Genomic DNA, 16879 nt, shown 5'->3' with positions numbered 1-16879 from the left:
CTCTCTCTCTCTCTCTCTCTCTCTCTCTCTCTCTCTCTCTCTCTCTCTCTTACTAGCTTCCCTCTTTATTGCTAGTGAGGGGAACTGTGTCTCCCTATCACCTCCCCTTTACCAGTGTTTCACCATCCTTGACAACCATGATTATTACAAGCACTTTCCCCTTCTTCCAACTCGCTCCTGCTTCCAACATTCCCTCTGACAACAGTTCCCACTTTAAACATGTAATTTTTTTCGATACTACCTCTATCAACACCTCTTCCACCACCTCCTCTTCCAACACCTCCTCTCTCAACACCTCCTCTTCCAACACCTCCTCTTCCAACACCTCCTCTCCCAACACCTCTTTCAACAGCTTCTTTTCCAACATCATCTCTGCCAACACTCTCTCTATTATCCTCCTAACACATACACTCCCACTACACCATACACCTCTCACTCTATCTTAACTCTCTGTTTAGAAAGTGTTACTCAATCACCTCCACCCATCCAGTTACCCTCTGTAAGAATACAACCCCATCCTGTTCCATGCTCTTACCCGTTACAAAAATCCCGTCCCATCCTGTTCCATCCTGTTACCTCTTACAACAATCTCGTCTCATCATGTCCGGCGCTGTTCCTCCATTATACCCTCCCTCCCGTCTTTCTCCTCTCCTCCCCTTCATATCTTGACTATATATCATCGGTAAGTGGATTCAGAATATTCTAAAACTGATATTAAGATCAACACTGTTTATCTAATCCTAAATTTACAAACGATATTGAGACACATGAGATTTTTTTTTTATTGTTGTAACTCTCTTGATATATTCACCTGATGGACTCATGGCTTGAACCCCCTGTTAGTGTGGTCGTCTTCCTTCGTCGACCACATCTTCAGGTGGGTCCTCAAGTTGCAACGATGAAATGGTTTATGGACGATATGTATTTGTAAACAATCTGGCTGAATAAATAGTTTTGGGTTCCCTTTTCTTCCACTTTTTCTTCTTCCTCTCCCTCTTCATACTTTCTCTTCTTCTTCCTCATGCTTCCTCCTCTTTCTCCTGCTTTCTCCTCTTCCTCCTTCATTTCCTATTCTTCCTATTCCACTTCTCACTTTTTCTTTCTTTTATCTTTTTTTCTTCTTTTCCTCGTCTTCCACCATCACTCCCCTTTCCCTCCTCCCAAACAACCTCATGCTCCTCCTCCTCCTCCTCCTCCTCCTTCCACACCTCCTCCTCCTCCTCCTCCTCTCATCAGTCAGATAAGAGAGGAATGTTGACACTTTATCTCTCTTCCTCTTTCGAACTGGGTTTATCGTCTTCCTTTCCACCTCCCTTGTTATTTTCTTTACTTCTCTCACCTTTTTGTCCTCTTTTTGTTTTTCTTTCGGTTCTTCCTCTTTGCTTTCAATCTGTCTTCTTGTTTCTCTTCTCCCTTCTTCCTCTCTCCTTTCTCTTCGTAATCTCTCTCATATAACCTCTTCTTTTCCGTGTTCTCTCTATTTTCATCATCTCTTCCCCAATATAATCTCTGTTTCCTCTCCCTCTTTCCCTCTCTCATCCCTTGCTACCTTCCATCTTCCAAATCTTCCCTTCTCTCCTTCTTTCAGAGTCTTCCCCTCTTCACCTCTTCCATTCCTCCCCCTCCCCTCTCCCAGTCCTCCCCTTCTCACCTTTCCCAGTCGTTCCTTCCCACCTCTCCCCTCCTCCAGTCCTCCAACCCTCCTTTCCTCACCTCTCCCCTTCCTCTTCTCACATCTCACACCCATCCCACATGTCGAAGTAAAATAAATGAGGCAGTAGACACACCTGATGACGGAGGAGAAGTGAAACCTGACAACTAAAACTCTGAAGAGCTCCATCAGGAGGTCACCGCCCCTGGAGGATGAACTCTCGAAAATAAGAGAAAATCGAAAAGAAAAAAATGACCCTCCAATACGAGAGAACCGGAGGAAGAATAGTTTTTAATTTCTTCTTCCTATACATTCGTTGGGGTTTAAGAGAATAGAAGTTGGTTAGAATTACATACAAAAAATAATAACCTGATGGTAATTCGGATACAAGCGAGCGATACATAATGATAAATAAATCACGAAGAAAAGTTTGGAAAATATGCTTGAGATTTCGAACTGCATTATCGAGTCTCCGAACTGCTTCAGCCTGAGTATAGTATCTAATGTGAGTGTAGGTTACGGTGGCCGAGTGGCTATAGCACTCGACTCTTATCTCAATAATCGTTGGTTCGAGTCCCATGAGTTGGCCACTGAGAGAGATACCCACAGTCGACTCAGCTACAAACTGGGTATTTAACTTTCAGCTGAGGAGGTTAAGGTGTACTGAAGAATTGATCTTTATTTTACTTTATCAGAGATACCCACAGTCGACTCAGCTACAAACTGGGTATTTAACTTTCAGCTGAGGAGGTTAAGGTGTACTGAAGAATTGATCTTTATTTTACTTTATCCACACTGTCCACACTGTCCACACTATCCACACTATCCACACTATCCACACTATCCACATTGTCCACACTATCCACACTATCCACACTGTCCACACTATCCACAATATCCACACTATCCACACACTGTCCACACTATTCATACTGTCCACACTATCCACACTATTCATACTGTCCACACTGTCCACACTATCCACACTATCCATACACTGTCCACACTATTCATACTGTCCACACTATCCATACTGTCCACGCTGTCAACATTATCCACACTATCCACACTGTCCACACTATCCACACCGTCCATACTACCCAAACTGTCCACACCATCCACCCTGTCCACATTGTCTACACTGTTCACACTATCCATACTGTCCACACCATCTACCCTGTCCACATTGTCTACACTGTTCACGCTATCCATACTGTCCACACCAGCCATACTGTCCACATCATCCACACCGTCCACACTATCCACACCGTCCACACTACCCACACTGTCCACACTATCCATACTATCCACACTATCCACACTGTCAACATTATCCACACTATCCACACTGTCCACACTAACCACACCGTCCACACTACCCATACTATCCACACTATCCACACTATCCACACTGTATTGCTATGAATAACTTTACTAAATAAGACAACCCTTAATTATCCATACCTTTGAATTCTGAATATTTCCAGGCTAATAAGTCGGTCATAATTGTACTGTTAGGAGAGGAAACAGGAATGAGTAACGCATTGTGTGGTGAGTAGCTGGTGAGGGGGGAGGGGGGAGGTGTTGATAAGGTCTCACGGTTTATCAACAGCGTATAAACATTGGCGGGAAACGTAAAGAACTGACGATAACTGAAGATAATGGAATAAACATTTTAAATCATACAAGAGGATCAACCAGAAACAATTATAACTCTACCACCACAATGCTCGGTCTCCTGTCTCTCGAGGTAAAAGTTTTCGTAATATCTTAAAATTTTAGTCTTCACCAAATATCAATACTCCTCATTAAGGGAGGAATATAAAGAAATACTGGGGTTCCTTAACGTGTCACTCACAGCTAATGGACACAAGACACGGAAATAATCCCAATAATTGACTCCTACGGGGATTAACGATTCCCTGTGTGACAAAGACAGAGGTTGTCAATCTACCACACTGAGATGAGGAGATGGAAGGGAAGCAAAATATTCTAAGGTATCCTCAGACATCCACCAAACAACAACAACAAAATCTTCACTCCAACTTCACTCCAACTTCACTCCCTCATCATAACAAACAATCAATGAAAGACTAACTATTCTTAACCAGTCAATAACTTCGAAGAACAACAACTCTCTAGCACCAGAATATCTCAGTACACCCATAAGCTAATGTCAGAGAGACGTGACTTTTGCCAGGTAAGAACTTGGACCTAAATGAGCCTACCTTTGTTTACACAGATTTTAACCCATACTAATGTTGCTGTTCCATATTTTAACAATAACTGATACAACGTGATGTCAGGTGAGTGTTGCTTTACCATGTGTGTAATGAGTCACTAGGTGAGTTATGAGTCATCTGGTGAGTTATGAGTCACCAGGTGAGTTAATAATAATAATAATAATAATAATAATAATAATAATAATAATAATAATAATAAATAACGGTTTATTGAAAGAGCATGGCAACCGGAAGGCTGAAAATATACAGTTACATAATAGGGGGATGGGTCTCTTGATTTACAAATAATATACAAGTAACATAAGTGATACAAATATGATATATAATAACTAGGTGGGGAGAAGCTCAAAATACAGGGCATTTCAACATGTGACAGTGCAAAAAGTAAGATTGACTGGGAGTGAATACACTGGTTGATTACAAGTTACTAATAATTTTTATAATGGTTGGGACTGGGCTGTTCTTATAGCGATCAGTTCGTGCTCGTATGGGCTAGATGCGGTTGTGGTGTCGAACAGCAATTCTCGGGCGAGGGATCTCGGGTGGTAGTTGGAGCCGGTGTCGAGGATGGTGCAGAAGCTTCTCACCAAATTTGCAGATGAGGTCGTGGTGATGGTCAGTGCGAGCCGAGAGGGTCAGTGTGTTGAGCGCTTCTTGATATGTGGAGTAGGAAGGGGAGAGAATAATCTTGCATGCCCTCTTTTGCACTTTTTCTAGGTGTTTACATTGTGTGGCATTTAGGGAGGAAGACCAGGTAGGGGAGGCATAGGTGAGCTTGGGACGTATGAATGTTGAGTAAACACTGAGGAGTTCGGGTGCAGGAACTCCGAGGGACTTGAGTGCGTTATGAGTCACCAGGTGAGTTATGAGTCACCAGGAGAGTTATGAGTTACCAGGTGAGTTATGAGTTGCCAGGTGAATTATGAGCCACCAGGTGAGTTATGAGTCACCAGGTGAGCTATGAGTCAATAGGTGAGTAACAAGCCACCAGGTGAGGGAGTAACAAGCCACCAGGTGAGGGAGTAACAAGCCACCAGGTGAGGGAGTAACAAGCCTCCAGGTGAGCGAGGAATCCCCAGATGAGTCATTGAGTGGGTAAGGAGTCACCTGAGCCCGGTCATTACCTGTGTGGGTTACTCAGGTGACAGAGGGCGAGTCTCCCCTCACCCTCACCTCTATCACCACCACCTGGCCTGTGAGAAGGGGGAGGCGGCCGTAATATCGTGCTTTAAAGGGTCGAGTTAAAGGGGTAATATGCATAAAGGGGTAGAGGTAAGGGGTAATATACATAAAGGGGTAGAGTTAAAGGGGTAATATACATAAAGGGGTGGAGTTAATGGGGTAATATACATAAAGGGGAAGAGGTAAGGGGTAATATATATATATATATATATATATATATATATATATATATATATATATATATATATATATATATATATATATATATATATATATATAAGTATAGGGAGATAGAGTTATGTATTATCATATTTACTTAATTAATTATATCAATATAAATCAGACCCTTGGAAATGTCTTTATTCACCCAAATATGAATAATTATGAAAAAAATACAGACTTAGAAGACGTACATAAGTGGAGGCAATGAATGTGAGTAATAGAGGCTAAAGAGGGTGAACACGCAGGTGAGTAATGAGTAAGAGAGAGAGGGATAATACGCGTAAACGAGTAAGTGATGTGAATAAATTGAAGGGGAAATTCTCAGCACTTGGAGAGAGGGAGAAGAGAGCTTAAGTGTAAATGAATAATGAGGTGAAGTGGAGGTGAAAAATAGGAGGCGAGGGAGAGGTAAGATATTTATAGAATACAGGTGAAATAAGGTGGATATATGAGGACAAATGTCGAGTAGCGGGAGTTAGCGTGAAGAGTGTGAGGACGGCGGGAGGAGGAAATAAGGTGGATATATGAGGACAAATGTCGAGTAGCGGGAGTTAGCGTGAAGAGTGTGAGGACGGCGGGAGGAGGGAGGTGTTGTGGATGAGCAATAATAATACCCAAAATAAAGTGAAATATTGTACTATAACTAAGAACTAACAGCAGGTGAATCACGAGGAGAAAATCACAAAGGAATCACAAAAATACATTACTGCCTCACCAAGCTCAAGTAAATATATATAGTGAGGTCAATAAGGAAAATGGTAATTAATAGTGAAGAATTATCCAAGATGTTAATATAAAACAGACCCCAAGGAAGGTATATTTTGACAGATAAAACAACAGGTAAGAAATAAAGTGTGTTAGGTGGGGCGTAATGAATGATAATATTCGCTTTAATTCGGCGATAAATGATTCGTTTGGGAAAAATCTAAATTAACAGCCGCATTAGTTAAAATGTTAATGATTAGTTTTATCAGAGGTTGAATGACTAACACACATGCCTAATTAGTCGAAATAAATATTGTTATAATGCCGATAGCGATATTTTACGATATCTGTCACGTGTCTATTGAGTGAGGCTTTTAACGAACTCTCCTCCTCGACTTGTTCTATATTACTTGGGCACTGTTTTATTACCCTTATATTCCTGGGCAGTTCTTACTACAGTTCTATCTCAGTTAATTGTTATCTGTTGATGGTAAGTGTAAATTATACCAGCCAGGAATACATTGTAACATCTACCCAACGTCCCCATGGCCACGTCCGCCTCCTACACGTCTGTGGCCACGTCCACCTCCTACACGTCTGTGGCCACGTCCGCCTCCTACACGTCTGTGGCCACGTCCGCCTCCTACACGTCTGTGGCCACGTCCGCCTCCTACACGTCTGTGGCCAAGTCCACCTCCTACATGTCAGTGGCCACGTCCTTCCTCCTACATGTCAGTGGCCACGTCCTTCCTCCTACACGTCTGTGGCCAAGTCCTCCTACACGTCTGTGGCCAAGTCTCCCTACACGTCTATGGTCACGTCCTCCTCCTACACGCCTGTGATCCGTCCTCCTACACGTCTGTAGCCCACGTCCTCCTCCCCCACGTCTGTGGCCACGTCTTCCTCCTACGTCTATAGCCACGTCCGCCTCCTACGTCTGGCCTTACGCCCTCCTCCTACACGTCTGTGTGCAGTCCTCCTCCTACACGTCTGTCCACGTCCTCCTCTACACGTCTGTGCCATGTCTTCCTCCTACACGTCTTTGGCCCATCCACTTCCTCTACGTCTGTGTACATGTCTCCTACACGTCTCCATGTTCTCCTCCCTACACGTCTGTAGCCGTCCACCTCCTACACGTCTGTGCCACGTCCTCCTCCTACACCCCTGTAGCCACCCTCCTCCCTACACGCCTGTATGCACGTCTCATCCTACACCCCTGTGCACGCCCTCCTCCTACAAGTCTGTGGCCAGTCCACCTCCTACACGTCTGTGGCCACGTCCCACCTCCTACACGTCATGGCCACGTCCTCCCTCCTACACGCCTGTATCGTCCCCATCCTCCCACGTCTGTACGTCCTCCTCCTACACGTCTGTGCCAAGTCCCACCTTCTACGTCTGTAGCCCGTCCTCTCCCTACACGCACCGCCTTCCGTCCTCCTCCTACACGCCTGTATACGTCCTCCTCCCTACACGTCTGTAGCATCCTCCTCCCTACACGTCTGTAGCCGTCCACCTTCTACACGTCTGTAGCCACGTCCTCCTCCTACACGTCTGTGTCATCTTCCTCCACACCCCTGTGGCCACCCTCCTCCCCGTCTGTGCCGTCCACCTCCTACACGTCTGTAGCCATCCTCCTCCTACACCCCTGTGCCACGCCCTCCTCCTACACGTCTGTGTCCACGTCCTCCTCCCTACACGTCTATGGCCACGTCCTCTCCTACACGCCTGTATACGTCCTCCTCCTACACGTCTGTGGCCAAGTCCACCCACGTCTGTGGCCTCCTCCTCCTACACCTCTTGCTACGTCCTCCTCCTACACGCCTGTATACGTCCTCTTCTACACGTCTGCCCGTCCTCCTCCCACCACGTCTGTGTCCACCTTCCCACGTCTGTAGCCACGTCCTCCCCTCCTACACGTCTCTGTGTCCTCCTACAATACTGTAGCCACGTCCTCCTCCTACGTCTGTAGCCAAGTCCACCTTCTACACGTCTGTAGACCACGTCCTCCTCCACGTCTGCAGCCTTCGTCCTCCTCCTACACGTCTGTGTGTGCCCTCTCCTACGTCTGTGGCCAAGTCCACCTCCTACACGTCTGTGCTACGTCCTCCTCCTACACGTCTATGGCCCGTCCCTCCTCCTACACGCCTGTGTCTCTTCAGCCTCCTACGTCTGTAGCCATCAGCCTCCCTCTACAGGTCTATAGCCCGTTCTCCTCCCTACACGTCTGTGTACGTCTTCCTCCACCACCCCTGTGGCCACGCCCTCCTCCTACACGTCTGTAGCCGTCCCACCTCTACACGTCTGTGGCCACGTCCTCCTCCTAACCCCTGTGACACCTCCTCCCTACACGTCTGGCTAGTCCACCTCCTACGTCTGCAGCACGTCTTCCTCCTACACCCCTGTGCACGCCTCCTCCCCATCTGTGGCCACGTCTCCTCCTACACGTCTATGGCCGTCTCTCCTACACGCCTGTGTCCATGTCAGCCTCCTACACGTCTGTGAGCACGTCCAGCCTCCTAACCAGCATGTCCTCCCTCCCACACGTCTGTGATACGTCAGCCTCCCCACGTCTGTGCCCAAGTCCACCTCCTACGTCTTGGCTTCAGCCTTCTACACGTCTCATGCATCCTCCTCTACACGTCTGTGTACACTCCCTCCTCTACACGTCTGTGTGTCACCTCCTACACGTCTGTGGCCACGTCCTCCTCCTACACGCCTGTGTGTCCAGCCTCCTACACGTCTGTGGCCAGTCCACCTCCCTACGTCTATGCACGTCCTCCTCCAACACGACTGTGGCCAAGTCAGTCTCCTACACGTCTGTGTCCATCAGTCTCCTACACGTTTGTGGCAGTCCACCTCCTACACGTCTGTGGCCACGTCCTCCTCCCTACACGCCTGTGGCTATGTCAGCCTCCTACACGTCTGTGGCCAAGTCCACCTCCTACACGTCTAGCCGTCCTCCTCCTACACGACTGTGGCCAAGTCCCATCTCCTACACGTCTATGGCCACGTTAGTCTCCCTACACGTTTGTGGCCAGTCCACCTCCCTACACGTCTGTACGTCCTCCTCCCTACACGTCTGTGCCCTACGTCCTCCTCCTACACGTCTATAGCCACGTCCCCTCTCACGTCTGTAGCGTCCTCCTCCTACATCTGTGGCAACGTCCTCCTCTTACACGTCTTAGCCGTCCTCCTCCTACGTCTGTAGCCACGTCCTCCTCCCACACGTCTGTGGTCACGTCCTCCTCCCCACGTGTGTGGCCACGTCCTCCTCCCCCACGTCTAGCCACGTCCTCCTCCCTACACGTCTGTAGCCTGTCCTCCTCCCTACACGTCTGTAGCCGTCCTCCTCCTACACGTATGGCCACGTCCTCCTCCCTACACGTCTGTACGTCCTCATCCTACGTCTGTGTCCTCCTCCTACACGTCTCTTAGCCATCCGTCCTCCTACGTCTGTGGCCACGTCCTCCCCCTACGTCTGTGGTCACGTCCTCCCCACGTCTGTGGCCACGTCCTCCTCCTACACGTCTGTGTGGCCACGTCCTCCTCCTACACGTCTGTGGCCACGTCCTCCTCCCACACGTCTGTGGCCACGTCCTCCCTCCTACACGTCTATTGCTGTCCTCCTCCCTACGTCTGTGGCCACGTCCTCCCTCCTACACGTCTGTGGCCACGTCCTCCTCCTACACGTCTGTGGCCGTCCCTCCCTCCTACAGTCTGTGGCCACGTCCCCTTCCCTACACGTCTGTGGCCACGTCCTCCTCTCACACGTCTGTGGCCAAGTCCACCTCTACACGTCTGTGGCCGTCCGCCTCCTACACGTCTGTACGTCCACCCTCCTCTACACGTCTGTAGGCCACGTCCACCTTCCTACACGTCTGTGGCCACGTCCGCCTCCTACACGTCTGTGGCCACGTCCTCCTCACACGTCTGTGGCCAAGTCCACCTCCTCCTCATGTCAGTGGCCGTCCTTCCTCCTACATGTCAGTGGCCACGTCCTTCCTCCTACACGTCTGTGGCCAAGTCCACCTCCCACACGTCTATGGTCACGTCCTCCTCCTACACGCCTGTGGCCACATCCTCCTACACGTCCAGGCCACCGTCCTCCTCTACACGTCTGTGGCCACGTCTTCCTCCTACACGTCTATGGCCACGTCCTCCTCCTACACGTCTGTGGCCACGCCCTCCTCCTACACGTCTGTGGCCAAGTCCTCCTACACGTCTGTGGCCACGTCCTCCTCTACACGTCTGTGGCCACGTCTTCCTCCTACACGTCTTTGGCCACGTCCCGCCTCCCTACACGTCTGTGGCCACGCCCTCCTCCCTACACGTCTGTGGCCACGTCCTCCTCCTACACGTCTGTGGCCAAGTCCACCTCTTACACGTCTGTGGCCACGTCCTCCCTCCTACACCCCTGTGCCACGCCCCTCCTCCTCCTACACGCCTGTGGCCACGTCTCATCCTACACCCCTGTGGCCACGCCCTCCTCCTACACGTCTGTGTGGCCAAGTCCACCTCCTACACGTCTGTGGCCACGTCCACCTCCTACACGTCTATGGCCACGTCCTCCTCCTACACGCTTTGGCCACGTCCTCATCCTACACGTCTGTACACGTCCTCCTCCTACATCGCCCAGGCCAAGTCCACCTTCTACACGTCTGTGGCCACGTCCTCCTCCTACACGCCTGTGCTATGTCCTCCTCCTCCTACACGCCTGTGGCCAGTCCTCCCTCCCTACACGTCCAGGCCACGTCCTCCTCCTAACGTCTGTGGCCAAGTCCACCTTCTACACGTCTGTGGCCACGTCCTCCTCCCACACGTCTGTGTGCCACGTCTTCCTCCTACACCGCTGTGCCTCCTTCTACACGTCGCCCAAACCTCCTACGCCTGGGCGTCCCTCCTACACCCTGTGGCCACGCCCTCCTCCCTACACGTCTGTACACGTCCTCCCACAGTCTTCCACACCTCAACACGTCTGTGGCCACGTCCTCCCTCCTACACGTCTGTTGGCCAAGTCCACCTTCTACACGTCTGTGGCCACGTCCTCCTCCAACACGCCTCAGGGCCACGTCCTCCTACACGCCTGTGGCCACGTCCTCTTCCTACACGTCTGTGGCCACGTCCTCCCTCCTACACGTCTGTGGCCAAGTCCACCTTCTACACGTCTGTACGTCCTCCTCTACACGCCCTGGCCACGTCCTCCTCTTACAAGTCTGTGGCCACGTCCTCCCACTACGTCTGTGGCCAAGTCCACCTTCTACACGTCTGTGGCCACGTCCTCCTCCTCCACACGTCTGTGGCCACGTCCTCCTCCTACACGTCTGTGGCCATGCCCTCCTCCTACACGTCTAGGCTGTCCACCTCCTACACGTCTGTGGCCACGTCCTCCTCCCTACACGTCTATGGCCACGTCCTCCTCCTACACGTCTGTGGCCACGCCTCCAGAGGTCATATGGCCACGCCCTCCTACACTGCCCTGGCCACTGCTTTCCTCCTACACCCCTGTGGCCACGCCTCCTCCTACACGCTCTGGCCAAGTCCACCCTCCTACACGTCTGTGGCCACGTCCTCCTCCTACACCCCCAGACCACCTCCTACACGCGTTCGTGGCCAAGTCCACCTCCCACACGTCTGTGGCCACGTCTTCCTCCAACACCCCTGTGGCCACGCCCTCCTCCTACACGTCTGTGGCCACGTCCTCCTACACGTCTATGGCCACGTCCTCCCTACACGCCCTGGCTATGTCAGCCTCCCTACACTGCCAGGCTACGTCAGCCTCCTACAGGTCTATGGCCACGTTCCTCTCCTACATGTCTGTGGCCACGTCAGCCTCCTCCCACACGCTCAGGCCAAGTCCACCTCCCACACGTCTGTGGCCAAGTCAGCCTTCTACACGTCTCTGGCCACGTCCCTCTCCTACACGTCTGTGGCCACGCCCTCCTCCTACACTGCTCAGACCAAGTCCACCTCCTACACGTCTATGGCCACGTCCTCCTCCTACACGTCTGTGGCCAAGTCCACCTTCTACACGTCTGTAGCCACGTCCTCCTCCACACGTCCGCCAGGCCACGTCCCTCTTACAAGTCTGTGGCCGTCCTCCTACACGTCTGTGGCCAAGTCCACCTTCTACACGTTCTGGCTAATGTCCCTCCTCCCAATGCCCAGCATGTCCTCCTCCTACACGTCTGTGGCCTATGCCTCCTCCTACACCTGCTTAGCCAAGTCCACCTCCTACACGTCTGTGGCCACGTCCCTCATCCCACACGTCTATGGCCACGTCCTCCTCCCACACGCCTGTGGCCATGCCTCCTCCCACACGTCTGTAGCCACGTCAGCCTCCTAGAGGTCTATTAGCCACGTTCTCCTCCTACACGTCTGTGGCCACGTTTTCCTCCTACACCCCTGTGGCCACGCCCTCCTCCTACACGTCTGTGGCCAAGTCCACCTCCTACACGTCTGTGGCCACGTCCTCCTCCTACACCCCTGTGACCACGCCCTCCTCCTACATCGCTCAGGCCAAGTCCACCTCTACACGTCTGTGGCCACGTCTTCCTCCCCACGCTATGGCCACGTCCTCCTCCTACACGCCTGTGGCCATGTCAGCCTTCCCCACGTCTGTGGCCACGCCGCCTCCTACAGGTCTATGGCCACGTTCTCCTACACGTCTGAGGCCACGTCAGCCTCTCCTACCGCTCAGGCCAAGTCCACCTCCTACACGTCTGTGGCCAAGTCAGCCTCTACACGCTCAGGCCACGTCCTCCTCCCACACGTCTGTGGCCACGCCTCCTCCTACACGTCTATGGCCACGTCCTCCTCCTACACGCCTGTGGCCATGTCAGCCTCCTACATGTCTGTGGCCAAGTCCACCCTACACGTCTATGGCCACGTCCTCCTCCTACACGACTGTACAAGTCAGTCTCCTACACGTCTATGGCCACGTCAGTCTCCTACACGTTTGTGGCCAAGTCCACCTCCCACACGTCTATGGCCACGTCCTCCCTCCTACACGTCTGTGGCCACGTCCTCCCTCCTACACGTCTATAGCCACGTCCTCCCTCCTACACGTCTGTGGCCACGTCCTCCTCCCTCCTACACTGCCCAGGCCACGTCCTCCTCCTACACGTCCATGGCCACGTCCTCCTCCTACACGTCTGTGGCCACGTCCTCCTCTTACACGTCTGTGGTCACGTCCTCCTCCTACACGTCTGTGGCCACGTCCTCCTCCTACACGTCTGTGGCCACGTCCTCCCTCCTACACGTCTGTGGCCATGTCCTCCCTCCTACACGTCTGTAATACGTCCTCCTCCTACACGTCTGTGGCCACGTCCTCCTCCTACACGTCTGTGGCCACGTCCTCCTCCTACACGTCTGTGGCCACGTCCTCCTCCTACACGTCTGTGGCCACGTCCTCCTCCTACACTGCCCATGGCCACGTCCTCCCTCCTACACGTCTGTGCTCATCCTCCTCCTACAGTTCAGGCCACGTCCTCCTCCCTACACGTCTGTGGCCACGTCCTCCTCCCTACACGTCTGTGGCCACGTCCTCCTACACGTCTGTGGCCACGTCCTCCTCCTACACGTCTGTGGCCATGTCCTCCTCCTACACGTCTGTGGCCACGTCCTCCCCTCCTACACGTCTGTGGCCACGTCCTCCTACGTCTGAGGCCACGTCCTCCTCCCACACGTCTGTGGCCACGTCTTCCTCCTACACGTCTGTGGCCACGTCCTCCCTCCTACACGTCTGTGGCCACGTCCTCCCTCCTACACGTCTGTGGCCGTCATCCTCCCTAACGTCTGTGGCCACGTCCTCCTCCCTACACGTCTGTATGTCCTCCTCCTACACGTCTGTGGCCACGTCCTCCTCCCTACACGTCTGTGGCCACGTCCTCCTCCCTACACGTCTGTGGTCACGTCCTCCTCCTACACGTCTGTGGCCACGTCCTCCTCCTACACGTCTGTGGCTACGTCCTCCTCCTACACGTCTGTGGCCACGTCCTCCTCCCACGTCTGTAGTCCTCCTCCTCCTACACGCTCCAGCCACGTCCTCCTCCTCCCCACACGTCTGTGGTCACGTCCTCCTACACGTCTGTGGCCACGTCCTCCTCCTACACGTCTGTGGCCACGTCCTCCTCCTACACGTCTGTGGTCACGTCCTCCTCCTACACGTCTGTGGCCACGTCCTCCTCCTACACGTCTGTGGACTGTGTTAACATGTGAAGGTAATAACTGGTGAGGGGGTGTGAGGATATTTTGATACTTGGCAGGAAGATCCTCCCAAGGGGTCGACCCAGTCATCTGAACCAGGAGATATATCGCGTGTTCGACCATAAGTAAAGGCATAAACTCGGCCTTAGTTAATATGTCTTGTCGTCAATTATCTACCCATGTGTAATTAGCACCTAACCTAACTTAACCTAACCTAACCTAACCTTGCCTAACCTAACCTAACGCTATAGTACTGTAAAGTTATTTTCTTTTTGACCAAGTTTTGTCCACTGTTGTAGGTATCTGAATGAGGACAGGTGTGGTGACAAAGGTGTGAAGCAGGTGTGGAGACTTACTTCAGAGGCGGTGAGTTAATGCTCCTAGACATTCCTTGTTAACTGTTTCTTTTTTTTCCAATGAATTCCAGGGTTTTCTCTCATGCTTCCCTCCAGTAGGATTAACAATGATGTATAGCATAGGAGGAGAAACTCTCTGTTTAGTTCTGGACCCCAGGTGTCTCCTATGTTGTGAGTTAACACGAGAAAACAAGTAATTTTCCAATCTTATAGAGACGCGCGTGAGTGACCAGACAACGTTGACCCTCAAGTTCTCTCAACATACATTTACAGTCCGCCAATCTTTCCTTTCGTGTGTTTACGTCAAAACCCAAACCTGTTGATTTATTATTTACAACACTTTTTACAGTTAGGATTTTGACAAGACACGACGGTTATTTGGCGTTAAGAATGACTACTTATTTATGACTGAACTCTAAAAACTAAATAACATTAAGAACTGATTAAGTTTTAGACCACATGGCAGCATTAATGCGGAACATCTTGTGTGAAGGTGAATGAGTTAAGGTTGAGCGTGGTGGTGGTGGTAGTAGTCGGGTGAGTACCACAGGAAGGCGAAGACCTTCAGTTGAGAATTCCTGGGACTTGGAACAGCCGCGTGGTGTGAGGCGAGGACGTGTAAGGCTTCAGACGTTCCCTCCTCAAGGCTTTCTTCACCAACCTTCACTCCCAAGAGCAACATGATTATTTTCTGTCTCTCTCTCAGCTCCCTCCTCAGACTCCCATACCCCAAATCTCTCTTAACACCCCATATCTATCTCTCCCTCACCCCAAGACTAAAAAATCCCTTACTTAGCACAGCATTTGTTCTCTCATCCCCAACTTCCTATATCTCCCCCTATCTACTGTTTAAACCCATGGCCTCTTCTCCCCCCCACCCCCTCCTCCTCACCTTCCTCAGCTGACCATCGCGGTGTCTAGGGGAATTTTTTCACTGAAGCCGAAGTTTCATAAGAGGACCCGAGATGACAGTCTAGAGGAACTTTACTATGAGGAAAAAATAAAATGTTGAAGAGGGGAAAAAGGAGGAAAAAGTGAGGAAATATAAAAAAAATTGGAGGAAAAATAATGATAATAAAGAAAACTAAAAAAAAATAATTATATCTGAAGAGGATAACAAAGAGATAACAATGAATAACACGATGATTACTGAGAGATACAAGATACAGAAAAATAAACAATAATACACTACACACGAATACCAAAAACAAAACCACACATAAGAAAACATAACCAGAGTACACAGAATCACGTACGTACTCACAAATCCAAGAACACGTATGTACTCAACTCACTAACCCTCAAAGTACTCTCCCGTTATGGAGCTGCACTCACACAAAATCTCTCTCTAGAAGGAAGATTTGTCATTAAATAATCTTTCCTCATACAGTTTGATAAAGACGTTCCTTGATGCCTCTGTTATACCTGCCAGTTGATTGTGTGTGTGTGTGTGTGTGTGTGTGTGTGTGTGTGTGTGTGTGTGTGTGTGTGTTTGAGAAGAGTTCCATATAAGGCACAAACGATGGGAAGTAGCAGCCAACATATTATAAAGAAGATGAGTGTAGCAGGCAAGTGTAAGGAGAGACTGAAGGAAGGAACAGTGAGTGAGTAATGAGTGTAGGTAAGACGAGTAGGCAGAAACGAGGGTAGTGGAGAGTAGTTAATTAATTGAATACCTTTACTGGCAAGACTGGGGTAGAAAGGTCTTGGCATTAAAGACACTGAGAATGTTACGGGAGGGAGATGAGGTCTTGGTAAGTTAATGAAGTAAATAAAGAACTATTGACATAACAGACCAGGAGGTGTAAACTGTCTCATAGTGTCACAGTCTATATAGTGTTCTAGTGTTATGTTTTAAAGGTTTATTACACAGTTTACACGCTGAGTGTTCCGGTATGGGTACAGCCTCAGTAACTCACTAACTACGTGTCTGGTTCTGTGTGCTGGCTGGTCATGTCGGTAACTCTTGTCACAAAAGCATTTATATATTTTTCAGTGCTACAAACTTCACGTCCTTGAGGATTTTTTCTTAAGCTTTCTAGACCATAGTTTATATATTTATTTCCATAGTGGGATTTGATAGTATATGGTTTCGGTCTACATATTCTCGGCAACCCAACCCAACCTAACCTAACCTAACCTAACCTAACCTAACCTATCGAGCCACCACCACCGCCTTCCTTAACTAATGGTGGTGGTGGCTCATTGGAAGTCTCAAGTAACGTGTTAATGAGTTTAACCTTTGTAGTGAATGTATGTTGCTACAGTTCCGTGGTGGCGTTACTGTAGGAAACATGGCTATAGATGGACTGGTC

At 50.3% G+C, this 16879-nt stretch overlaps 2 protein-coding genes across 5 annotated transcripts in view; both read left to right on the top strand.

Moving 5' to 3' along the window:
• The window catches only part of LOC121855089 (irregular chiasm C-roughest protein-like), a 222377-nt gene that overhangs the window by 52289 nt on the left and 153209 nt on the right, over nt 1–16879 (top strand). The window lies entirely within an intron of this gene.
• LOC121855091 (protein MTL1-like) lies at nt 12647–13297 on the top strand. The gene has a single exon (XM_042349922.1). The coding sequence runs from the start codon at nt 12647–12649 to the stop codon at nt 13295–13297; it is 651 nt and encodes a 216-aa protein (XP_042205856.1).

This window comes from Homarus americanus, unplaced genomic scaffold, assembly GCF_018991925.1.
Source record: "Homarus americanus isolate GMGI-L3 unplaced genomic scaffold, GMGI_Hamer_2.0 scaffold15682, whole genome shotgun sequence".
Lineage (NCBI taxonomy): Eukaryota > Metazoa > Arthropoda > Malacostraca > Decapoda > Nephropidae > Homarus > Homarus americanus.
The sequence above is the reverse complement of the archived record's forward strand: the minus strand, read 5'-3'. Positions and strand labels throughout refer to the sequence as shown.